This window comes from Rhinolophus sinicus, chromosome 4, assembly GCF_057876585.1.
Source record: "Rhinolophus sinicus isolate RSI-liver-muscle chromosome 4, RSI-T2T, whole genome shotgun sequence".
In the NCBI taxonomy this organism is placed as follows: Eukaryota; Metazoa; Chordata; class Mammalia; order Chiroptera; family Rhinolophidae; genus Rhinolophus; species Rhinolophus sinicus.
In genome coordinates this window covers 60,257,179-60,283,405 of record NC_142504.1, presented here as the reverse complement: position 1 = coordinate 60,283,405, position 26,227 = coordinate 60,257,179, and the positions used below count along the sequence as shown (strand labels likewise).

Genomic DNA, 26,227 nt, shown 5'->3' with positions numbered 1-26,227 from the left:
AAGATACAAATAGATGGAAACACATACCATGTTCATGGATAGGAAGAATTAATATAGTCAAAATGTCCATACTGCCTAAGGCAATATACATATTCAACGCAATTCCTATCAAACTACCAATGACGTTTTTCACAGAACTAGAACACACAATCCTAAAATTTATACGGGACCATAAAAGACCCCAGATAGCCTCGGCAATCTTCAGAAATAAGAACAAAGTGGGAGGTATAACAATACCTGGCATCAAATTATACTACAAGGCTATAGTAATCAAAACAGCATGGTACTGGCATAAAAACAGACACATAGATCAATGGAACAGAATACAGTGTACAAAAATAAATCCATGCCTATATGGCCATTTAATCTACAACAATGGAAGCAAGAATGTACGGTGGGGTAAAGACAGTCTATTCAATAAATGGTGCTGGGAAACCTGGACAGACACACGCAAAAAAATGAAGCTGGGCCACCTCCTTACACCGTATACAAAAATAAATTCAAAATGGCTTAGAGACTTAAATGTAAGATCTGAAACCATAAAATTCCTAGAAGAAAATATAGGAAGAAACTTCACAGACATTACCCAGAGTAAGATTTTTACTGATATGTCCCCTCGCGCGAGGGAAGTAAGAGAAAAAATAAACGTGTGGGATTACATCAAACTAAAAAATTTTTTCACAGCAACGGAAACCATCAATAAAACAAAAAGGGATCCTACTGAATGGGAAAAGATATTTGCCAATGATACATCTGATAAGGGGTTAATATCACAAATTTATAAAAAACTCATTCAACTCAACTCCAAAAAAACAAATAACCCAATTAAAAAATGGGCAGAGGACATGAAGAGACACTTTTCTAAACAGTACATACAGATGGCAAACAGACATATGAAGAAATGCTCAACCTCACTAACCATCAGAGAAATGCAAATAAAAACCACAATGAGATACCACCTCACCCCAGTCAAAATGGCTAGCATCAATAAATCAACAAACAAGTGCTGGCGTGGATGTGGAGAAAAGGGAACGCTTGTGCACTGCTGGTGGGATTGCAGATTGGTGCAGCCACTATACACACAATGGGATTTATAGATGATGTAATACAGAATTGTACACCTGAAATCTATGTAATTTTACTAACAATTGTCACCCCAATAAATTTAATAATAAAAAAAAAAATTATAAAAAATACCATAAAAAAAAAAAAAAGAAAACAGTATGGAGGTATCTTAAAAATCTGAAAAATGGAACTACCTTATGATCCAGCAATCCCACTCCTAGGTATCTATCTGGAGAAATCCAAAACTCCAATTCAAAAATCTTTATGCACTCCTGTGTTTATTGCAGCACTATGCACAATAGCCAAGACATGGAAACAACTGAAATGTCCATCGGTAGATGACTGGATTAAGAAACTGTGGTACATTTACACAATGGCGTATTACGCAGCCATAAAGAAGAAAGAAATCTTACCATTTGCAACAACATGGATGGACCTAGAGAACATTATGTTAAGTGAAATAAGTCAGACAGAGAAAGACAAATACCAGATGATCTCACTTATATGCGGAATCTAAGAAAAGAATAAGTGAATGAACTAATCAGAAATAGTTTTGGAGACATAGAGGAAAAACTGAGGGGTGCTAGATAGGCTGGGGGGTGGGGATAAGGGGGAAGGTGAGGGGATTAGAAAACAGTCGGTAACCACAAGATGGCCACAGGGTTTTGAAAATTAATTTGGGGAACGTAATCAATAATGTTGTAAAGATTTTGTAGGGTATCCGATGGACACTTGTCCCATTTGGGAGACCACCTCAGGGATGATGTAGATGCCTGATCACTGCACTGTACACCTGAAGCTGAACAATTATGAATGCCAACTATAATTTTATATATATATATAATAGATAGATAGATAGATAGATAGATAGATAGATAGATAGATAGATAGATACATATGGCTACAGGAAGCAGAGTACAGCATTAGGAATAGAGACAGTGGAAATGTAATGGCTCTGTGCGATGTCAGAGGGATAGTGGATGGGGGCAGGGAGGTTCACACAGTGTGAGGGATATTAATGATAAACATCTAAGTATTGCTTTGTCTTGTGCACCTGAAACTAATAAAAAATAAAAAAAAAATTTTTTTAAATTAAGAATAGAATTACCATATCACCCAGAGATCCCTCTCCTGGATATCTACCCAAAAATTCTGAAAATATTTATGCATAAAGACAAGTGTATTCCAATGTTCATTGCAGCTTTATTTACAGTGGCCAAGACATGGAAACAACCAAAGTGTCCTTCGATAGATGAATTTACCCTAATGTGGTATATATACACAATGGAATACTATTCGGCGGTAAGAAAAGATGAACTAGGACCATTTGCAACAACATGGATGGATCTTCAAATTATTATGCTAAGAGAAATAAGTCATATAGAAAAAGTCAAAAACCATATGATTTCATTGATACGTGATATATAAAACTGAAAACAACAAAGGAACAAGACAAACAAATGAAGAAACAAAAACTCATAGACACAGACAATAGTTCAGTGGTTACCAGAGGGTAAGGGAGGAGGGCAGTGGTAGATGAGGGTAAAGAAGGTCAAATATATGGTGATGGAAAGAGATCTGACTCTGGATGGTGAACACACAATGATATATTGATCATATATTACAGAATTGTACACTTGAAATCTATGTAACTTTACTAACAATTGTCACCCCAATAAACTTTAATTTAAAAGAAAAAGAAAAACTGTTCAACAAAAAAAGTCAAATTCCCCTAACCCTATCATTAACTGAGGATATAGTTTTCCAACTCTCTTTACACTCTTCCCCCTTCTTCTCTCCCTACTTCCTCCCTTCCTCCCCTCCTTTCTTTCTCCTTCCCTTCCTCCTTTCTTTCCAGAATGTTGACAGATCTGTGACCACATAAGAATCAGTATATTTGAACCGTTTTGAAAAAGGCATGTCTTTCTGTCACTCTACACACAGGAGGATCTGTTGGACACCAGGAGAAGAAACAAACAGCAGTAGAGAGGTACCAGGAGAGAGGTACGTTAAGGGAAGGCTACAAATGTGAAATCTGGCAACTGCAAATGGAGTGACACCCTGTACACAGCTTCTCCTGCAGCCATCCTAGCTACACACAGCCCCTTGTTGTAGTTGATCAGGCATTCAAATACACAGAGAACAATGTCACCCCCAGTGCCACTCAATGGCCACCATCAGCACCCCCACCCCCACGCCTAATGAACAAGGCTGTGTGAAATGAAAAGCACCTCCTACCAACAAGAACCTCGCATGATCCTAAAATGTGGGACAAGGGTCATCTTGTAATCTCAGCTGTAAAAATTCACACCACTAAAGGCCATTTCCTCCACTTACACAATTACCAATAGTTTGGTTTGCATTCATGATCAAAGTGCATCTGAAATTAAGAGTTAAGCCTAAAAAGTGTTGATAAATAGACAACGGTGGACAACAGTTGCTACTCAGGAAGCAGCTTATTTTGCTATTTTTTTTCTTAAACTCCACTGCAAAACAAAGCTAGGTTTGTATTTGCAGAACATTCTTATAGCAACTGGAAGAAATTATCCCTTAACGAAGCTGTTGAAAAAATCAACTGCAAGAAGAGCAGCCGGCCTTTCCTCTTGCCATCAAAAGATCTTTGCTATTTGAAGAGTCTTTAAAAAGAAGCCCAGAAGAGATGCCCTATTTTAAAAGGAGGCAGTTCACTACGCTACGAGAAAGGTACAAACATCAGAGGGAGAAATACCAGCTTCATACAAGAGAAAGAAACTTTTGGAAATTCTTAAAATAGGCAAAGAAAATTGAGGCGCTACTGAGAAGTAGTAATGTTATTTAAAATAATGTGACATTGCTATGCACAGTAATGTCCACTTTTTCAAAGTTTGGGGGTAAATTTCATGAAACAACACATATAAGTCAAAGACATTTAATTTTTGATACCTCACTGTAGGAAGACAATGTAAGACTTGATTCCTTTCTGACCTTCACAAAAATGAACTTGTCTCTGTCGTTAATATCTTATTGGTGATGTTTGAAATGGAATTCCGTTGCTGTCCTCACTCCCTCCTCCATTTCTCCTACTGGTATATTTCAGGCCTGCTCCAATGAAGTGTCAGAGAGCAGCCCCACTATCCTCAGTGCAGAGAATAATCTAAAGGTGTGTACTGAGGAGAAGCCTGTGTCCCATGTTTGCCCATCACTCAGGAGGACACCTGGGAACTTTCCTTCCCCCTCTCCACCACCCATTATCACTGTATGATCATCTTTCATCTCCCCATCTGCCACTACCATGCAGTGCCACCACTGTGCTGTGACTCAGCCCTCTTCACCTGTCCCCTGGATTACTGCAAATACCTCCAACCAGCTGGTTGTCCAAGTTACAAGTCTGACTACACCACTCCCTGGCTTAAAACCTGTCCACACTGTCCCCCGCCCCCAGAAGGTTCAAGTCCAACAAGCCTGTAGCTTGGCCTGCAGGACACTGCGCGCCCCCCCCCCCCCCCCCCATCCAGACCTGGCTCCCTCTCACCTCCTTAGCTTCATTGAGTTTCTGCCCATGCTTTATGCCCAGTAATGCAATGCTGCTGTGGCTCCTGCTTTTCTGCTGTGGTTCCCTGCCCTCCCCTTTTCGCAGGTGGAATTCCATTCAAGGGCACTGGCTGAAAGGATGAATAGGAGCTGAAATCCAGCCCACACAGCTCACCAAGCCCCACAACTGGATGGGCTCCCTTTTCTAATTTGCACAAAGGCTTTGTGTGACTAAGCAGTGGTCTTATCTCTAAGTACTTGTCACATCATATGATAATTATCCATGTGTTCACCTTCTCCACTCCTACCCCTTCATCAAACAAAGTGATCTTTGAAACTCTTTCCCACCCTGGTGCCCAACACAATTCCTGGAACCCGTAGTCTTCCATAAATAAGTGTTCGCTGAACTGACTGGTTGAATGTGAGGGTGACTACAGCTGAGCAGGAAGAGCAGGGACACTCACAGAGGTGAACCCCCAAAGTCTGTTTTGCTACAGAGGCTCTGGGGAGTCCAAGAGCTATCCTAGCTTTTCCCAAATCTGGGGTAAGAGCCAAGGGGCTGGGCTTGGGGGAAGCTCAGCTGTCCTCACCTCTTGGAGACAAACAGAATAGAGTTCAAAATGGCTTCTTAAAGGGACAAATAAGGGATGTGATTTGGTCTACCCTGGGGATGTATCAATGAAAGGTAACATTCATTGATAACACCTAGTGACACAGGAGTCAGCAGGGGCTACACAGGAGGTAGAAACACTCAAGGATGTAAGCAAAACCTACAGCACGTTTCCCAGAACACTGAGCCAACACCCTAGGCTGGGGGAAAGAAAGGCACCACATAACCGACTTACAACCTGATTAGAAAGCCTAATGGGGAGGGGAGATTAGGGAAACACCCACCTAATCTACAGAACAAAATTTCCAGAAGGCAGTAGGGATAGAAATTATGTGCAGCCAGATGATGAGGACTCTGCAGCTCCGTAGTGTGGCTCCAGTTGGCTGGGTGGGGCCCTTATCTTCTGGAGCCACAGGTGCCACAGCCAAGTGGCTGGTGGCTGATATAAGGAAGACATTATGGGTAGTAGGAAAGGAGGATGTTTTGTAGCATTTAAATATATCCCATCTTTAGGGAATTGCTTCTTGTCCAGCTAAATTTGCATGGGTAGGAGGAAGTTTCTTAAGAGAGTATTGCCCCAAACTCCAAATACGAATTGGGAAGGGTACGTACAGAAAGGGATCAGTGTGACCCTGGAAAGGGCAGGGTAGAGGTAGGGGACATCAGCTGAGCCTCCACTCTGGGGAATAAGGAATAAGGAGAGGAGCAGAGGGAGTAAGGAGACTTGGCTAACTGATTCTAGATCCACTGACATAGTCACCACTCAGAACTTGGGGAGGTACCAGAACTGATGCCACATCATCCTTGTTAGTTTAGCCCCAGCCATGTGCTCCACTCCCAGCTCCAACTCTGTCACAAGAGGAAAATTCGGAAAACCACACCAGCAGCAGACTACCTCAGGGGCAGCTGGGGAAATAAAAGGAGGCATCCATGGTGAGGGTGTGGCTGCAGAGTTAATGGAGGAAAAAGCCAGGTTACTGAAGTCAGAGGCAAGAAAGGAAAAGAGGGCAAAATCTGGAGAAGGAACTCCCGGGGCTTATGTTCTGGAAGGTCTCCACAAAGGTAGAGGAATTTGGAACAAAATGCCAAATTGAACCTTCAAAGATGAGTCACTTGTGATTCTCCAGGCAGGGTAGGAGGGCTTGCCTCCCTAGGTGTTTGCATCAGGACATCTGCAAGCAGAGGGACAATTGCATGTTGGAACAACTCCCTCAGTCAGTTGTTCTCACAAACAGAAGCCACAGAGAGGAAAGCTTAGCAGCTCTTCAGAGTCGAAAGGCTACCCAGATACCAAATGCACATGGCATGAGGGAGGTATCAACTTTACAGAAAGATGAAGAGCTTTAAAGAAATACTGAAATATTTATTCAACACACATTTACTTCATGTCGGACCTTAGTGATGAACAGAGGAACTGGTCCACACCGGGAACTAACCAGGCGGGGGGTTGCAGCTGTATAATCATATAATTACCACGTGCTCTCCAGCCTTCCTGGTCAGACAGAATCAAGGAGGACTTCATGGGATTCATCAAATGGAATATTGTTTCAGACCACCCCCAGCAACCCTCCAACAATGTTATGCAGTCAGTCATTTACCACGTGGGGCAGGAACACCTTCACTGTTCTAAGGATGGGTAAGCAATATTTAGACAATATTTAGACAATGAACTGAGTGCCACTTGGTAGTCAGAATTCAAAAGTGCTAAATATTATTCAAGGTCACAAGAGCCCACAATTCAATTCAACCCCCAATTGGCCCTGTTTCCACTACCCTGCAAATACCATCAGTGGAAATTTCCTGAAGAACCAGTATTTCAAAATTCCAAAGTACCAAAGAATCTCAGTAAGGCAGCCAGTTCCCCAGGGCATCATAGATTTTTTTTTGGTTTCAGAATAGAAACATATCTTTAATCTACCTTCCACTTTAAATATATTATGAGCAAATGCTTAGGGAGAATTAATTATTCTATTGCTCTTTACCAACAAAAAAATGCAAGAATTTATCAAAAAGACACTACTTATAAAACGATTAAGAAGAACAATTGACTTGGAGCCAGAGAAATCTGGGCCAAATCCAGTAACTAAGGGCTGGGTCATCTGGGCCTCTGTTTCTCATCTGTAAAATGGGAATAATAATGATATTTGTTACAAGTTGATGTAAAGATAAAATAAGATCATTCTTGTACAGAGTCTAGTCCAGACCTCAGAACATACTTGATACTCGATTAATATGAGATAATTCTCCTATACCTTAAGTCTAACAGTTGTTATTATCATAAATAAATACTACTAGATGAGATAAATTTGCCTTGGTATTGCCAGATGTTGGTTTAAAATCTCTGGTTTGTAGTGACTAAATCCTGATCCTCTGGCCTGCTACATTGAAAACCGCATTGTGCTTGGACACATGTTGTAATGACTACGAGTAGCTTAAGAAATACTTGCTTTTTTTCTCAGGATCTGGTGTAAGGAGGCTGGCATTTATAAAGACATAATTTGTTTCCATTAGCAAGTTAAGCCAGTTTCCCAGCTAGGCTGACACCTGTGAACCAGTGTTGTTCTAAGCCACCTACAGGGCTGGTCTTGGAGCCCAGCAAGTCCCCTGAGGGCAGAATGTTCTGGCAGGTGCTCTGGGCAGGCCCAAGGAGCTGGAAGCAACTTGTTGACCAGAAAACCAACCCAAACCAGTACCAGTTAATGGAGGTAGGCACAGACTCCTCAGTGCAAGATGCCGCCCCGCTCCCACCTGCCCCTGCTGCCCCCAGAGGTGGCTTCTGACGTCCCAAGGGCCTCTGTGAGAAAGATTCAAAACAAACAAACAAACAAAAAAGGAGCAGAGTGGACAAGTGGAGAGAAGGTGATATTTGCCTGAGCATTTTCCCCACGGATGGTAGAGTAGGGAAGACCCTGAGCTGAATTGGGGAAAGGGCCTGGAGGACAGTCGCCTGGAGGGAATAGGCTTCAGCCAGTGGTGACCTGTGGTCCACCCTTCTTCCTAAAAGCAGCAGGCAGCAATGTTGAAATACAACAGCAGAGATATTCTAGGCCATGCAAGAGGGCAGGCCTGCCCAGCAGCTGGTCTATTAGTAAGATATGGAGATGCTTTGTACCAGTTGTCATAAACCTCTGCCCTGAGGCACCCCACGGCCTTCCCATCACTCTAGCTGCCATGATCCCTCTTCCAGGACCCTCTAGTCTTCCCCAAATTGAAGCAAGCATATGGTTAACATCTATCACCATTGGGAGCCTTTAGGACTTTCTTATTAGTCTGGGTTGGTTGTGAAATGTTTTAAAGATTGACAGAGGAGGATCCCAACCCTAAAAGGGAGTCTATTGATCTGCATCATCTCCCGGGAGTAGAGGCAGAGCCCCTAAGGGGGTGGGCTCTGGGTGGGCTCTGCAGCTGGGGCCAGGCCTCTTGGTTACAGATGCTGCCTTTTATCTTGCCTGACACCTGACTTCTCCAGCCACATTTCTCTTCCAAAGCCTAGCACCCAACTGCCTCAACTATCCACTCCATTGTTATACCCCTCAACGTCACACACAAACACTGACTTTCAAGAGACATCTCTGTCTAAACGATTGGGTTGCCATCGCTAACAGGAACAAAAGTGAGGCAGCAGAGAGCTCCCCATAATGCAGCATCAGCCTGAGACTGTGAAAACCACTCATAGCCATTCCCAACTCATTCACCCACCACCCTGCCCTCATTTAAGGACTGTGGGCCCTCTTTCTTTCACTGACCTCAAACTAGGACAGCCATCCAATTCAACTGAGAAAGCCCGCCAAATCTGAGACTGGGATATTAAGAACTACTATCAATTCTTTGTCCTTTTTTTTGTATATTGAAAAATAACTCACCATATACCACTACGTTGATAAAAATTAAACCAAGAATATGCAATTCTACAGCCACTTAAGTCAGAGTGAAGAATAAATCAGAATGGAGCATAAAGATAATGCCTGACAACCCCCTCTCTCTCCATCTGACACATATGCACATATGTATACATACACACTCTCCTCTAAAAGAAATCTCTAAGAAAGATATTGCTGGAACTGGTGGAAACTATTACCAGCCTATTACAATACCAGTTTGTATAGCTGCCTTGAAGCTATGAGTTTAAGCCAGATCTTTAAAAGTCCATATGTGTGTGTTTTTAATGTGCAGCTACCTGGATTACACACTTTGTTGAAGATATAGGAGACATTTTATAGCTATGCTAGGGTTGGGTGATTACTAAGACAGAAAGGGAGACATAATCACACCATACCATGTCCCCTGTGAGACACAGGCCTAGGAAGAAGCAGGTAAAATGCCCATGGAACAGAAACTGTTTTCTCATCACTAGGCCAGTTGGTTATCAGAAATTATTTCTTTGCCTGCATAACAAAAACAAGCAGGGTTTTCCCTATTTCATACAAGAGGAGAAGAGCAGCAGGATACCAGCTGTCTTATTGTGTGTAGTCCCAATGCCTATTTCTAATAGCAAGACAATCCTGAAGGAAAATGTACAAAGTAATTGAGCTGGCAAGAAATCAGAAGGAAATACCCAGACCCCTTGCTTTCTAATTAACGTATGATACCTTTTGAAGATTATAATCAAACAGGAAAAGAGAACAATGGTTACTATACAATTTTGATTTTCTTATCTGATTAGGTAGTGTTCTGTAATTGTTGGGTTTAATTTTAAAGAAATGCCTGTACAACAGGAAATCAACTCCAGTACAAAAAATAAAGTCATGTGGAATTTTTGATAACTGCCATCCGGTAGAATCCCTATCCTACGTAGTTATTATAAGAAAACAGAACTCCTGCTTCTTAATTAAAAAAAAAAAAAAAAAAAAAAAAAAAGGATTATCCCAGCTTTGTTAGCCTGGCTGTGCCTAATGTGTAGTAGGTCATGGAGATGGTGGACCTGCAGTAGATGCTACTGGCCAGTTGTGAAGGTGCCGCGCATCTGGGGGAGACTTACTTGGGAGTGCCCTCGGGTTTCCAGTACCTACAGAAGAGGTACTGTCCATCAGCATTGACCAAATGAGGGAGGTCCTGGTACCGAACGCTCTGCGGTGTCCGCCTGGGAGAACTTTCCTCCGGCATTTTGAAAGGATCTCCAAGTCCTTGGAAGAAACAAGGACATATTCCAAAGTCATAAACGTGGCAAAAATACAGAGAAATAAGGAGGAAAGCTTTGTTCAGAGTCAGTAACATTTTTTTTTTTTAAAAAAGCAGTTAAAAAAAACACACAACTCCATTTCAAAGATTTAAAAAAAAATTATCTATCTATATATATATTTTTCTTGCAATCTCTCCAACACTGAAAAATCCCATTTGTTCTTAAAATGCTCACTTTATTTTTTAAGTGCCTCAATACAGCTTTTCCCCCTTCCCATCTGTGTTTATTTTAAATCATTTCAGGAAACTTCATCTTAAAGACTATTTTAGCAGTAATCAAGTGGAAATTACATCAGCTCTGTGGGTATAAAGACCCAGCTGCAAGAAAACCCGGCCATCTTCAAGTCCCCCAGGAAGTTTCAAGGGGGCACAATAATGAAGTGATGGTCTTCCCATTAATTCCTCCTGCCAGAAATTACAAAGATGCCGGGTAGACGAACCTGTTTCCATCTTGTCGTGGCTTTTGCATTCCACAACCACGACAGCCTTGAGAATCAGAGCCAGGCAATTAAGGGCTGTTCCCTCATCGCCGCGGTCACAGCGCGGCATCAAGCTGCCTGAGCCTCTGTCCCCTACTCCGCGCCCTGCCCCCAGATCCTGCCTTTGGGGCTTTAGGAGCGCTAAGCTCCGGAGCCTGCTTCCAGCTCTCACTGACAAGCTCTCCGGGGCTCCCCTCCTTCTCCAGGGTGGGGAATAAGCGCCTGCGATCCCCCACGACTAGTTCGTGTCATCACTTTTCCTAAACAAATCGCTAGCTCGGAGAAGGGAGGGGCCGGGAGCCCAGCACCCACAGCCCGGGAAACTGGGAAACGCTTCGCGCACACCGAGGCAGCTCGCACACGCACAAATGCGGGTCCCCGAGGTAAAGTCACCCCCGCGGCTCCTGACAAACTTTGCTTCCTGCTTGTCTCCGACCGCGCAGGGAATGGAGCCCCGTAGTTGTCACTGAAAATGCCACCGGAAAAACCTGGCGACTTCGAAAGGGTCTCAGCACGGTGGTGGCGGGGACTGGGAAGATGGGGTTGATGCGGACAAGTTCGTTTGGGGGCTGGTGCGAGGGAGCAGGGAGAGCGCGCGCGCACACACAGACACGCGCTCACACACTCGTGCACACACGCGCGCGCACAAGGGGGCGCGGGAGCCCACGCGGAGCGGGCTAGGGACCCCAGGCTACTCCCCACCCCTGTAGTGACGGCACTTGCAGGCTGGGGCGGGGACCGGGAGGCAGTTACCCGGGCCAAGAGCGCCGCTGTTGCGTTCCCGGCGCGCCAGGAGTCCTAGTCTGCGGCGGGCCAGGGCCGGGCCGAGCTGCGCGCCGCCGGCTCCGTGGCGACAGGGCGCGGCGTCTGCACCGCCACTTTATCCCGGGGTTGGCTCGCGGGGCGGGCAGCCCGCGGTGGGTGGGGATGCGCGAGACTGGCGGGCGGTGCGGGGAGGCGGTGCCCAGGGTCCACGTGTGCCTGGCCCGCGGGGAGGAGCGGGGGCGCAGACCTAAAACCCAGCCACGCGCTCCTCCCGCCTGCCTCGCGGGCAGCCGCGCCCCAACGAGGCCGTTGGGGAACTGTTACTGGGCCCTGAACGGAGCTGGGCTCTCAGGAGTCTCAGCGCTGGAGGACACGCCACACTCAAGCGCGCACACACACCATGCGCGCACACAGAACAACACACATCGGGACACACGCACACCACATATACAGACTACGGGCATACAGATAACACGTAGACCACAGGTACAGACACAGACAATACACACACACACACACTACATGTACACTGGGACATTCAGACACACATAGATATTAGATGCACACAGACACACACACACCACACACACAGACACATACACACTCAATACACAAAGACAGACACACATAGAAAGGAACATAGACACACTGAGCCATACTCAGATACAGACACCCCATGCAGATACACAGAGACACACATAGACATATCCAGGCATACACACGTCACATACATTTGGGCAGTCACACACATGTCACACATACACATACACACATATACAGACAGACACACACATAAAAAGCTGGTGGGGGTGAGGTACACAAATCCCCAGGAAGTAGGGCAGAGGCAGGTTGGTGCAGGCCTTGTCCCTCCATCACCATCCTCTGCAACCCTCCCCATGTCCCTGGAGCCCCGCAACTCCAAAACAAAATCTCTGGTGCATCTACACAGGCCAAGGGAAGGTCTGAATGCTATCCAGGACAAATGGCAATGTAGCTTGAGGGGATACAGGAAGGAGCACTGGACTTAGAGTCCAGACCACCTGGACAGATTAAGGCCCTGTGAGCCTTAATCTTCTCTGCCACCAGGAGTGACACTACATATGTTCCCAAAGAGTGTGACACAGGTGCCCTGCTGTGACACATTGACCTAAGCAGGCCTTTATGTCCTTCCTTCTTTCACAAAAAACTTTACACCACAGCAGTATTTAAAAGAACTGCTGTCTCAATGTCACACTGTGTGGGAAGGTCCAGAATGCTTAGAGCCTGTGATCTAACTTAAGAAAGAAAACAATAACCTTTGAGAAGCAGTTTAGGACATTTTCAGCCATTATTTCTTCAAGTAATTTTTCAGCCCCACCATCTTTTCTCTTCTCCCTCTTTGGATTCTAATGATATGAATGTTAGATCTTTCATTATAGTTCCACAGGTCCCAGAGGCTCTGTTCATTTTGTTTTTCCAGTCTATTTTTCTTCTGTTGTCTAGATTAGGTAATTTCTAGTGTACTATCTTCCAGTTTACTGATTCTTTCCTCTGTCCCCACCATTCTTTCCTCTGTCGCCACCATCCTGAGCTTGTATTTCAATTATTATATTTTTCAGTTCTAAAATTTCCATTTGGTTTGTCTTTAGCTCTTCCATTCCTCTGCTGAGACTTCCTATTTTTCATTAGTTTCAGGCATGTTCATAGTTGCTCATTGAAGCATTTTATCATGGTTGCTTAAAATCTCTGTTCTGTCTGTTGGCATCTAGTCATTTTTTTAAAATTCAATTTTAGATCTCTCTGATTCTTGGTAAGATATGATTTTCTATTGAAACCTGAGCATTTTTGTGTTACGTTGTGAGACTCTGGATCTTATTTAAACCTTCTGTTTTAGCTGGCCTCCTCTGCTCCAGGCCAGGAGTTGGGGGGCAACATGGTGGGGAGGCGCTGCTTCATTCCTTCCAGGTAGAGGTAGAAGCCCAGGTATCCCATTAAACCTGTGTGGGAATAGGTGTGGGCCATGTTTTTTGTTTGTTTGTTTTGTTGGTTTTTTTCCTGTGATGTTTGGTGTAGAAAGGTTAATGTCTGAAAGTTTTCTGTCTTGTTGTGCTTTCCTTCTCCTTCTCCTTTGGCTGGAAAGAGCAGGCTTTTGTTGGGTATTGTCTGGTCTGTGCCCATGGCATTTCTGGATTGCTGGTTTTTTCAGCTCCAAGTCTGGATTATATGAGGTAAAACAAAACCCAGGGAACTCACTACAACATCGTTCCTTGGGTCTGAGGTCCCTAGCTGGTCTGCCTTTTCTTTCTACCTTTCAGTTTCCTTCTGTTTCTTTTATATATCCAGGGCTTTTAGTGGTACTTCTGAGAGGAGTAGGGAGAAACACATCCCCTCTGCATTTTCAGATGCAGAAGTTCTGTGTCTGCCTATTTACTTCAGTGGTCTCTGTCTGCCGGTATACCCACAACGACCTTAGGCCCAGTTCCTCTAGACCAGGGGTGTCAAAACTGCGGCCTGTGGGCCAACTGCCACCTGCAATCCATTGTTAATTGGCCCGCAGCAAATTCCAAAAATATAGTTAGTTTATTTAAATAAACCAGGTGAGGCAATATGTACTTCACCTCAAGACTGTTTGTGTATTTTACCGCATATGGCCCTTGGTGTAAAATGTTGCAAAAAGTTTGGACACGCCTGCTCTAGACAGAATTACTCTGGGAACAATGATCAGCAATCAAAGTGTGGTGAGCAGGATATGCCCCTACTGCCAAGGATAAAAAAGCAAGGTGGCAATTCAAATAAAAGTGGTATCTTTCAGCTCTCACAGGTGTTCTTGTGTAGCCTTCCAGAGATGCTCTGAGGTTTGAGGGGAATGGATACTGAGATACCTGTGAGGAGGAAGGGAGAAGGAAAGGACTAGGAGACAATCAGATAACTATGAGTTTCTATCATTAGCAATTTTAGTATGTGTGCATTACCTTCTACAGCTTTCTGCAATCACAGCAATTGTAGTTGTTGTATATTCCAATTATAAATCACTCCTGATGTGAGAGAAGGAGAGCTTGGGAATGAAGATAGTATTTAAAGTAAACAACATATCAGCCATAAGAAAGGATGAAATACTGCCATTTGCGACATGGATGGGCCTTGAGATTATCATGCTAAGCAAAATAAGTCAGACAGAAAAAATTGAGCACCATATGACTTCACTCATATGTGGGATATAAAACTGAAAGCAACAAATGAACAAGACAAACAAATAAGCAAAAACTCATAGACACAGACAACAGTTTAGTGGTTATCGGAGACTAAGGGGGAGGGGTCAGGTAGAAGAGGGTAAAGGGCGTCAAATATATGGTGACAGAAGGAGTTTTGACTTTGGGTGGTGGACACACAATGCAATATACAGATGATGTACTATAGAATTGTACACTTAAAACCTATATAATTGTATTAACCAATTTCACCCCAATAAATTTAATTTAAAAAAACAAAATAAAATGAACAACAGAGAAGAAGTAAGATTTTGTACAATCAAACTTAAGGGGGAAAAAAGTTGAGCAAAAACACCTAAGACCCAGAAATATGCTCCCCTGACTAGCTGTGTAACTTCCCAGCGAGATACTTTACCTGGCTGACCAGCCTCCTCACCTGACATAAGCAAATATGAATACCCTCTGGACCTTGGCCAAGATAAGTAGAGACAGGTCTGTGGGGCAGTCAGTTTGCACTAAGTCAGGGGTGGCAGCTTATGGCCATGATGTCAAATCTGACCCAAGAAAAAGTACTTTTTATCCGAAAATTTTTCATGTAATTTTCAAAATTGGTGCTTTTGCATGCAAATTCAGATTCCTAGTCTAAAATTGCAAAGAGATATGGTCACTCGGTGCCATGGTGTTGACCATGTTGAGCATGAGGTGCCTGCGAGGGAGGATGAATCTGTGGATCTGGAACCAAAGAGAGAGGTCAAGCTGGAGACATGGGAGTTGGCCCAGAAATTGTGCTACATCCATGGGAGAGGGTGCCCTCACCCTAGAAGAGTGGGCAGGTGGAGGTGTGGCTTGGCAGCCTTTGCACTGCATCTCACCAGCAGGAGGTTTAGCTTGGCCTACGGAGTGCTTTCAAAATATTTGAATTTGTGGCCAGCATTTAAAAATCAGGATATTTCTCATAACAGTGCTGGTTTCTGGATTTCCTCTGAAAGGCCAAAAGGCCTGGCAACAAGGGGCCACTTTTTTGCCTGGCAGCAGTCTGCCCTGTGGTTGGGTGGAGGCTACCCCCTTCAGGTGGTACCTGCATCTATCTGCCCATCTGTCAACCCTTCTACTGGGCCTGCCTCCATAAAACCTAACACTTGGGTTTCTAGTTTGTTTTACTGGGTTAGAACAGGAAGGAGGAAGAGTAGGTTTTGATGGAATTCTAGACTTTTTGAGTTCTCTGAGACATCCAAGTAGAGGCCCAATGGGCAGTAGCAGGTGTAGTGTGAGACTAAGGGTAGAGATGAAAGTAGGAAGTAATTGGCGATTGATGTTATGGGAGTGCATTAAATTGCCCAGGACATGTGAATTGGAGGGATAAGTGGGCCTAGGAGAGATCCTTGTGAGGACAAAAGGAAGGAGGAAGAGCAGGAGGAGGGGAGTTTGAAAGGTGTTGGAGACAGAGGAGACCGGGGAGGTATGACTTCATAGAATCCAAAGGCACAGCATGTCGTAAGAAAGGACCAACAGAATCTAATGTTGTCCAGAAGTCAAACAAGAGGACTAAGATTTGTCCAATAGATGTAATAAAAAGGAGGTCATTTATTTATTTATTTATTTTTATTAAATTTATTGAGGTGACAATTGTTAGTAAAATTACATAGATTTCAGGTGTACAATTCTGTATTACATCATCTATAAATCCCATTGTGTGTTCATCACCCAGAGTCAGTTCTCCTTCCATCACCATATATTCGATCCCCCTTACCCTCATCTCCCACCCCCCACCCCCCACCCCCCTTACCCTCTGGCAACCACCAAACCATTGTCTGTGTCTATGAGTTTCTGTTTCTCATTTGTTTGTCTTGTTCTTTTGTTGCTTTTGGTTTATATACCACATATCAGTGAAATCACATGGTTCTCTGCTTTTTCTGTCTGACTTATTTCACTCAGCATTACTCTCTTAAGATCCATCCATGTTGTCACAAATGTTCCTATATCATCTTTTCTTACCGCCGAATAGTATTCCATTGTGTATATATACCACAACTTCTTCATCCATTCATCTATCGAAGGACATTTTCATTTATGACCTTGGAGAGAACCCAGTTCATGGATTAATCAGGATAGAAGACAACCTGCTCTGAGTTATAAAGTGAGTGGAAAATAAGTGGAGAGAGCAAGTGTAGACACTTCTTCAAGACATTTTCTGTGAAGAAGAGGCAGTAAAGCATGGTGGCGAAGTCTATGGATTTTGGAGCCAGACATCCTGCATTCAAATCCTGGCTCTGCTGACTGTAACTCTGTGATTTGGGGCAGTTGATAGACCCTCAGTATGCCTCTACAAAATGAGGATAATCCAGATTGCTGTCTAGTTCATGGGACTGAATGTGATAGTGCAGATAATTACTTAGTACAATGCCTGGCACCTGGTAGGTAGGGTGCAGTAAAATTTTACCATTATTAAGTTAAGGTAATGTATGCATGTGTTAAAAATTCCAGTGAGAACCAAAAAGTTAAAAGTGATTTGTGAGCCTGCTTCCCATCCTGCCCTTATTCCTGTCAACAGAGGCAACCATCCCTGCAGGTTCTTGTGTGGCCTTCCAGAGATGCTCTGAGGTTTGAGGAGAGTGGAGCATGCTGGGAACACCTGTGGAGAGGACAGGAAGAAGCAGCATGCAAGGACATCAGATGGGAATGATAGTAGCTGAATTCCTAGTGGCTCCATGTTGTTAGGCGGCCTGAAGAGGCAGAACCAGACTGTTGAGGGAGGGTGTTATGGACAGAGCTTGAGAAACGTCTCAGTGGGGTGTGAAGTTTGTTGCATCAATGGCCCCAGTGAATGGCTTCTCTGTCCCCATGCCATTTTTGCATTGTGTTTTTGCAGCTTTTTCCATCGAGAGATGGAGTCTAATTCCCCTGTCTTGAATCTGGTCTGGCCCTGTGACTTGCTCTGGCCAATAGAATGTGGAGGAAATGACGCTATGCCCAATCAAAGCCTAGGTGTCAAAGGTCTGACATGATTCCTCTCTTTCTAACTTTCTTCTGCTACGTGAACCAGCCTGGCCAGCTTGATGAAGCAATGACTGAGGCACAAGGAGGATGTGAAATTTGGAGAAAGTTGAGCAAGCAGCCAATCTTCATGTGCCCTGTTGACCTACAGATGCCTGCAGATGCTTGAGGGTGTCCGGTTGAGACTGAAAGAAACACCCAGTTCTGCCCAGCATCATGAGCTAAATAAATGGTTGTATTAAGCCACTCAGTTTTCGGGAGGCTTGCTAAGCAGCAATTGCTGACTGATACAGCTGGTCACCATAACATTTGCTATCTTGGACCTTCAAGTTATACTCATCCATAATCACTGTGGGAACTAGGATGAGGAATGCAACAGTTCAAAATCTAAAAATTTTTAAAAATCACTGAAATTTTGGATGGAAATAGAAAGGAAAGTGGAAACACTGTACTATATTATTTACAAAAAAGAATTTACAAGTAACAAACAGAACAAACAAATTAATAGGATGTACCCAATGCTGTGACTAAAAAGATCATAAAGATTCTCAATGTTACTGTGACAGGATATATTGATTCTGTTGTTCTGACTTATTGAAATGTGTTTCTAATTTTTCTCCAGATCATTTCTGCCTAGCCCCCTTTCTTTACTTTTCTCATAGAATCTCAAGTTACTTCTTTGTAAATTCTTCCTGCATAGGAGATTTGGGGCCACTAATGCCCATGGTTGAGAAAGGACTGCTGGGTATTAAATGCGAGTATAAGTTCTAAAATATGTGTGGGTGCAGAAAAGCTCCTGAGAGTTGACTCAGCTCCACCTGACTCTCCCATGAGGACACAGTAAAAGTCATTGGAAGCAACTATACCAGAAGGGTGGGTGTGGCAGTCAAAGTCACCTTCCTGGCTTTCCTTGACCACCAGGAACCATGCAGGAAAGAGAAAACAGTGAATTCTAAATTCTTTTAGTATGGTTCCGGCAGAAGTTACATCAGTTGGAATCAAAACAGGGAAGTAAATTAATAGGTGCTGATGGGAGTGCTGCCACCATTGTCAGCAGACCCTGTGGGTGGGCTCTAATATGGACTTTTACAGCGGAGGAAACTGCACCCATCCCCTTACTTGCCCAAGACCAGACATGGGGAAGTCGCAGAACCTACCCTTGCCCCATCTTCCACTTCCTGTGTTCTCTCCCTTGCTGCAGACTGGTGTGTGGACTGAAGTCTCTAAAAAAGATGGATGCAAGGATCCAATGTCCAGGGAATTAAATCACACTCAGCTTCACTGTGAGGAAGTCCTCTTCAGTTCTCTTTCATCTTGCTGATGAGTAAAAGGCAATGCCTTCATTGGTGTCTGTAACACTCTCCAATGTTTGCTCATATCCCTTTTTAATAAAGATGACCATGCATTGCTAGATGTTAACCACTCGGCTTTGTTCTTATTTATTTGTAGGGTTATCTTAAATGTGTGGCAAATGTTCACTTTCTATTTTTAAAAAGACTTTTAAAATAAATGAATTGAAGTTTAAAATAAAATATGGGTTGATTTAAAGAAAGCAATTAAGTAAATAACAGAGTATGTGGAACATCGATCTGGCAAAGACATAATGTCAGTGGTGTGGCCTTATCTGTGGTTGGGAGACATGCAGGGAGATCCTGGTGGGAGAGATGGACATTGGCATGCCCCCCTACCTTTACCCTGTGGCAGCACTTCCTGGGTCAGGCTCCTTCCATTCCAGCTGGTACTTGTCTTCAGCTTCCTGTGGGTCAGGAAAAGGACTGGCCCAGATGGTTTCCAAGGGTCTTCCCAGCTCTCAAAAACATCGCTCTGTGGATGGCTATTTTTGCTATGTAGTCAAGCACCAGGGTCTGGCCTATTGGGAAAGGCCATTAAGTACAATCAAATCTACAAAGATGAAAACACAGGTTCCCACCCACATACCACCTTCTTTAAATACATTTGACAAATCCAGAATGTCATCAATTAGTAACTAGGCCCAATCACTGTAATGAGATTTGCACTCAGCTGGTAAAGGAAAACATTCCACTGACTAATCTGGTTAATGGAGCTGTTAAAAGTTATACATGCTGAAAAATAGTCCACTGGTGTAGGTGCAAATAAAATAGACTCTGCTAGCAAGTAATAGTGGTGGGTCACACATGTGTATCTTTCTATTTTATTTTTTGAGAAACATCCTTTTGACTACTCTTGAAACAGTTGCACTGACCTGAAACTGGAGTTTGGCCTTTGAAGGCAAATGAGGAAGTGGTTATGTTTAGGTGGTGCAAGTTCAGTGAGAGTTAAGTGCAGAAACTGCTACATCTGTACAGATGTTTCCAGATAACAAATGTTCACAGAGCCCGCTTATGGATTCGAAGGAAATGAGGGTGAAATCTGACAAGATTTCTAGGCAAGGTGGAAGGGGGAGGAAGCATAATACGTAAATAATAGCTTTTCTAAATAATAGCTTTTATTTTTCCCTGGTCTGCTTTTATTTGGCTGGTTTTGGTCAGAGAGGCAATGTGGTGTGGTTGTTAAGGGCACAGACCCAGGGGTCTGAATCAGCTCTTGGTCTTATAAACTCTGTGACCTTGAGCAAGTTACTTAGCCTCTCTGTGCCTCAGTTTCCTTGTCAGTAAAATGGAGGTAATAATAGAATCTGTGTCATAGAATTGTGAGGATTAAATGAATTAACACAGTAAATTGCTTAGAATAATGCTTGGCATATAGCAAATGCTTTATGTGTGAACTACATTATTATGATTATTTGTAAAACAGCATCTACTCTCCCTTCCAAACTGCCTTTGTCAATACCACACACCTGAGAACCTCTGTCCTACGAGATCATGTTACCTTCTACAATGTTAAATGTACATTTCTCTGTACATCAAGCAAAACTGTCAAGCCTTGGGGAGAATTTCACAGCTGGAAGGTGTCCTAGACATCATCTAGTCTAAAACCATCATTTTTTAGATGAAGAAACTGAGACCGGAGAGGTAAGGTGGCTTGCACAGTAAGTGGATGATGAAATCTGAGTTAGAACAACAGTCCAGATCTCTCCTTTTGCATCTCTGATACTATTTCCTTTCATTACCAGTGGATTCTGGTGTTTCAGGTATAAAAAGCAATTGGAAACCAGCAATTAGGATGCTTGAGATTTCTCACCCACACACTGCCAGAGGTCTGTGTCTGATTTCCCCCTCATTTCCTTCAAATCCATAAGAGACCTTGTGGACATTTGTTTTCTCTGATTTTGTTTTTTGACCACCAGGCAAAACTTTTTTCTAACAATAGCTATATTTCCTTTAAGGAACTTTCCACCACTGTGTGAATTCTTGCAGCAACTGTCAATCAAAGTGCTCCTCTCAGCTAAACAATTGGCCCAGGGACGAAAGAAGGCCACTGGATTCTCCCTGGCTGACTCTTGAGCACATGAGATGAAAGGCACAGGAGGCACTTACTAATTCTGCTTGCTGGGCAAGGTGGCTGTGTGTTTGAGCTGTGGGAGGTCTGGCACATGTCCTGGACCCCACTCTGTTGTTTCCAAGTCTGCTCTGCAGTCTAATGCATTCTATGAACAACACAACAGACCTCCAATGAAGCCTCCTTTGGCTTAAGTCAGACGATTTGATTTCCGTTGTTTGCAATCAAAGAACTTGACAGATACAACTTACTTTATTGACTTAACCTTTCAGAGCTATTGGAAAAATTCCTAGCAGGTCGAAGACATGGGGAGTGGGAATTGAGGGGCATGCTGTAGAGGAGTCTGGGGAGAAGAGAAAGAAAGAGCTGTGAGTAGAGTAGCATCAAGTAATCTCTTTAGACTGGCCTGGAGAAGGCTCAGCAGTGGGAAGACTGAGAAATAGGAATTATATCAACCCAAGTAATTGGCATATTTTAAGTCCCTAAGAGTGTGTGTGTTGGGGGGTGTGGGTAGGGGGTGCTATGCTATAGCTGATGACTTGGAAACAGAAAAATGAGAATATGAGAGAGGAAAACTTTCAGGGACTCATCCTCTCAGTAAAGCCCACGAACGGATATATTGGGGAAACTGTGTACTTCCAGGCCTTTTTTTTTCCAAGTCAAGTTGTTGTCCTTTCAATCTCAGTTGTGGAGGGTGCTGTTCAGCTTCAAGTTGTTGTTCTTTCAGTCTTAGTTGTGGAGGGCACAGCTCAGCTCCAGGTCCAGTTGCCGTTGCTAGTTGCAGGGGGCACAGCCCACCATCCCTTGCAGGAGTCGAACTGACAACCTTGTGGTTGAGAGGATGCACTCCAACCAACTGAGCCATCCGGGAGGCAGCTCAGCTCAAGGTGCTGTATTCAACCTTAGTTGCAGGGGGCAGAGCCCACCATCCCTTGCGGGACTCGAGGAGTTGAACTGGCAACCTTGTGGTTGAGAGCCCACTGGCCCATGTGGGAATCGAACTGGCAGCCTTCGGAGTTAGGAGCATGGAGCGCTAACCGACTGCGCCACCGGGCCGGCCCCAGAGAGCTCTTAAAAGTGCAACACAAATTGTTTTAAGGAGAGTCTTGACAATTAGAAGTCACCATTCTTTCATTCATGCAACGTGCATTTATTAAGCAGCTGCTATATGCCAGACATTGTGCTGAATGCTGGACTATGGAGCTAAACACCACCATCCCTTCCCTCACATGATTTACAGTCCAGCAAGAAAGAGGGACAAGAAAACGGATAATCACAGCTAGGAAAGTTGGGGGTTGGAGGGAGGTCACAAAGGATCAAGTGATTGTTTATACAAGAAATCATGTGATGACAACATCCGTTTTCAACAATTGGAGAAGGATACATGCAGACTCCAGGGGAGTTCCAAGATGTGATCTGCAGCTTATTTTTCCTTTAACGCAGCTATCCCTTTCAGGCTTTAGCATGGAGGAAAAGAGCATGGATAGGCCAAGTTGGGCTTCACTTTGGTTCCCAAACGCCTAATGGTTTAATACCCAGGTCCTCTAGGGACATGCACAGGATCCCCTATTTCCTTATTACCAAAGTTTGTCCACAAACCAGCAGCATCAACCTCTCCTAAGAGCTGGTTATAAAGACACGATTCCAGGCCCCACCCCAGATCTACTGAAGTGTGCATTTTAAGAAGGTTCTCAGGTGATTCACAAGCATGCTGACACTTGAGAAGCAATAGTCTAGTTAAACCCTTAGGTGAAGCACAGACCTATTCATTTAAGGATATGTTATTTAGAAAGACTCAGGTAAGGAACTGAGACAAGTCAACCAGGAGTAGAGTCTAACCAATGACCTTGTTACTAGTGGGGACAATAGCAGAGGGGTGAGAGAGGGCAAGAAGACTCAGTCAGGACAAGTTCCTGTGGGCTGGATCTACCACAGAGTTGCCCAATAAGAGGCAGAATGCCCAGCTATATTTACATTTCAGATAAGCAATGAGAAACTTTTCAGTATAATTACGTTCCAAGTATTGCATGGGACATGCTTATACTAAAAATTCATTGTTTTCTGAAATTCAAATTTAACTGAGGATCTTGTATTTTTATTTGCTAAATCTGGCAACCCTAGTCTATCAAGAACCAGGTGTTACCTCACAAAACCTAAAAGAGCTTGAACTGTTAAATCAGTAATTAATTAAAAAGAACCAAAAGAACATTAGGAGTGACTTAAGTTTAAGGACATGTGTACAATTAATTATAATACTTTCAATGCAGATATAAATGTAGTTGGATCACCGATTTCTCCCCACAAAAGAGTAAGAACCAGAAGTAGCCAGAGGGTTTAGTAAATGGTACTGGAAAAGCAAAGCTGAATCTCTACCCAATACCTCATGGATTATAGACCCAAAAGTGAAAGAAAAACTTTAAAAGTTAATAGAAGAAAGTGCAGGAGAACATCTGTTACTCAAGTAAAGAGGAAAACATCTTAACTTAAATTTTAAAAACAGAAACCACAGGGAAAGGAAAAAAAGGATTTGATTACACCAAAATTAAGGATTTCTTTTCAACAAAGGACACCAAGAACAAATAAGGGAAGACAAAGAAAGGTTAAAGATATTTGCCATAGAGAAATTAGGGATTAATTTGTAAAAAGTACAAGGAACTCTTTAAAATCAACAGGAAAAGGATAACTGTACTTAGAAAATAAAATGGGCAAAGCATATGATCAGAGAATTTACAGAAACAGAACCTAAAAACACAAATAAGCACATTGAAGAAATGCTCAAAATCACTAGTATCAGAGCAATGCACAATTAAATAACATCGGCACATCATTTTGTACTGCCGGTATTAGCCAGGCCACAACTGACAGCTGAGTCCGTGAAAGTGTTGTCAGGGCTAAGGAAAGCTCCAACCTCACTGGTGGGAATGAGCAGTCATTCTCCTTTAATTGCGTGCACCCCCCGGCCAGCTTCCCACAATTCCATTCTCACACAGTTCCAGAGGGGCTTCCCTTGTTGAAAGGTGGTTTTTCCCTGAGTCTCATGGGGAAATGCAATCACGCACAGGGTGGTCAGCCCATTGCTCCGCCCAGCCCACCCTCTCTAACTGGTGGATCTGAGCTTAATCAATGGATTTGGGCCAGACAAGCAGAGCACCACCAAATTTCTCCTCCTTCCCTGACATTTTCTTGTGAGCTTGGATAGGGGAGGGAGTCTCAGCATCCTTATTTGAAAAAATTCTTGGGCGGAAGGGTGGCTCAGTTGGTTAGAGCACGAACTCTGGGCGAACGGGCTGCTGGGTCGATTCCCACATGGGCCAGCAGCTGCGCCCTCTGCAACTAGAATGAAGTCAATGAGCTGCGGCTGAGCTCCCGGATGGCTCAGTTGGTTGGAGCAGGTCCTCTCAACCACAAGGGATTGCTGGTTCGACTCCTGCAAGGGATGGTGGGCTGCAACCCTTGCAACTAACAACCGCAACTGGACCTGGAGCTGAGCTGCGCCCTCCACAACTAAGACTGAAAGAACAACAACTTGACTTGGAAAAGTCCGGGAAGTACACACTGTTCCCTAATAAAGGCCTGTTCCCCGTCCCCAATAAAATCTTTAAAAAAAAAAAAAGATTCTTTACATAGCCCTTAGAACCTCATAGGTTGAGAAATACTGATGTTAAAAAAAAATCCATAAGATAGCAAGCTATAAAATTAGAATATAGAAATTAATAGACTTTAAATATATATAAATGTTATATAAATAAATAGATATATAAATGTTATATATATATATATATCAGTTAGAGGATATTGAGGAAGAAAAAAATCCTTTTTTATAGTAACAAGAAGATAAAATAAAAACTTAACAAGAAATATACAAACCCTTATAAAACTCCTCTGAAAGACACAGAAAAGAGATGTGAACAAATGGAAAAGCAGTCTTTGTTTTTGGATAGGATGACAACATATTAAATATGTCAGTTTTCCTTAAATTAATCTATAAAGTTTTAAAAATCCTAGTAAAAATAACAACAGTTTTATTTGTGGAGTTAGACAACCGATACTAAAACTCTTAATTTTAAAAATGCATGAACAGCATTTACTGTCTGAGAGGCAAAAATGCCTTGCCAGACATTAAAGCATACCTTTTTAGAAGGCGTGGCACATTAACAGACCAGCGGATTAGTGGAAAAAAACAGAAAGTCCAAAAATAGACATGGGCACATGTAGGAATGTGTCATTTGATAAAGGTGGCATCTCAAATCACTGGGGCAAAGTTGAACTTTTTGAAAAATAGCCCTGGACAACTGGTTAGTTGCTTAAAAAGATAACATTAGATTTTTACCTCCGACCTAACCCAAGAACAAATTCCAAACGGATTAGAGATCTAGATGTAAAAAAAGGAAACCACACAATTACTAAGAAACCACCTCTTTGGTCCCTCTCAGGTTTTGGGAATTAAATGACACTCTGGCAAAGTAACATAAGGCAAAGTGTCCTCCTAAGAACATGTAAGAACAAATACATTCCTTATGGTTTTCAAACCACCCCTGGCTCACCTACCTGTGAAGCATGGGACAAAACTGTGTACGTGATTAAAGCCATGTTTGTGGAAGGGAGAGATTGCCAGCACTCCTGGGAATACTGATAGATTACATTTCCCAGACACCCTCAAAGGGCTCATTTGGCTGAGTTTTGGCCAATAGAATATGGAGGAAAGCGATCTGTGCCCCAGCCAGGCCTGGATTCTCTCTCTCTCTCTCTCTCTCTCTCTCTCTCTCTCTCTCTCTCTCTCTCTCTCTTTCTCTCTCTCTCTCTCTCCCTCTCAATTCCCCTGTTTGCCACCCAGGTGAAGAGTGGAGAATTCCTAGAAGATGGTGTGGAGCCACACGATGGAAAAAATCTGGGTTCCTACATGACTGCCTGGAGCAGAGAAACCCCACAACCAACAACTTGCATTGGGCTGTGAAGAAAATGACAAACAGCCTCTTATTTCCTTAAGCCACCAAGATTTGAGTTTCATCTCTTACAGC

At 43.3% G+C, this 26,227-nt stretch overlaps 1 protein-coding gene and 1 long non-coding RNA gene across 5 annotated transcripts in view; both read right to left on the bottom strand.

Moving 5' to 3' along the window:
* Positions 1-11,890, bottom strand: part of MGLL (monoglyceride lipase) — a 157,660-nt gene extending 145,770 nt beyond the window's left edge. The window contains exons 1-2 of one of the 4 annotated variants that reach the window (XM_019718602.3): positions 11,596-11,890; positions 10,164-10,308 (exon numbers count right to left, since the gene is read on the bottom strand). In XM_019718602.3, coding sequence (XP_019574161.1) covers positions 10,164-10,288 — 125 coding nt within the window. In that variant the 5' untranslated portion in view covers positions 10,289-10,308; positions 11,596-11,890. Of the gene's footprint in view, positions 1-10,163; positions 10,309-10,803; positions 11,100-11,595 lie in introns of those variants that run through there. The other 3 variants (XM_074340474.2, XM_019718601.3, XM_074340473.2) reach the window with 3 other exon arrangements.
* A 4,711-nt stretch (positions 11,891-16,601) lies between these two features.
* Positions 16,602-25,857, bottom strand: LOC141573177 (uncharacterized). The gene is made up of 4 exons (XR_012498839.2): positions 25,758-25,857; positions 21,461-21,552; positions 19,478-19,659; positions 16,602-16,870 (listed from the first exon to the last, which is right to left on the bottom strand). It is a non-coding gene; the product is annotated as an uncharacterized LOC141573177 (long non-coding RNA).
* Positions 25,858-26,227: the final 370 nt, after the last annotated feature.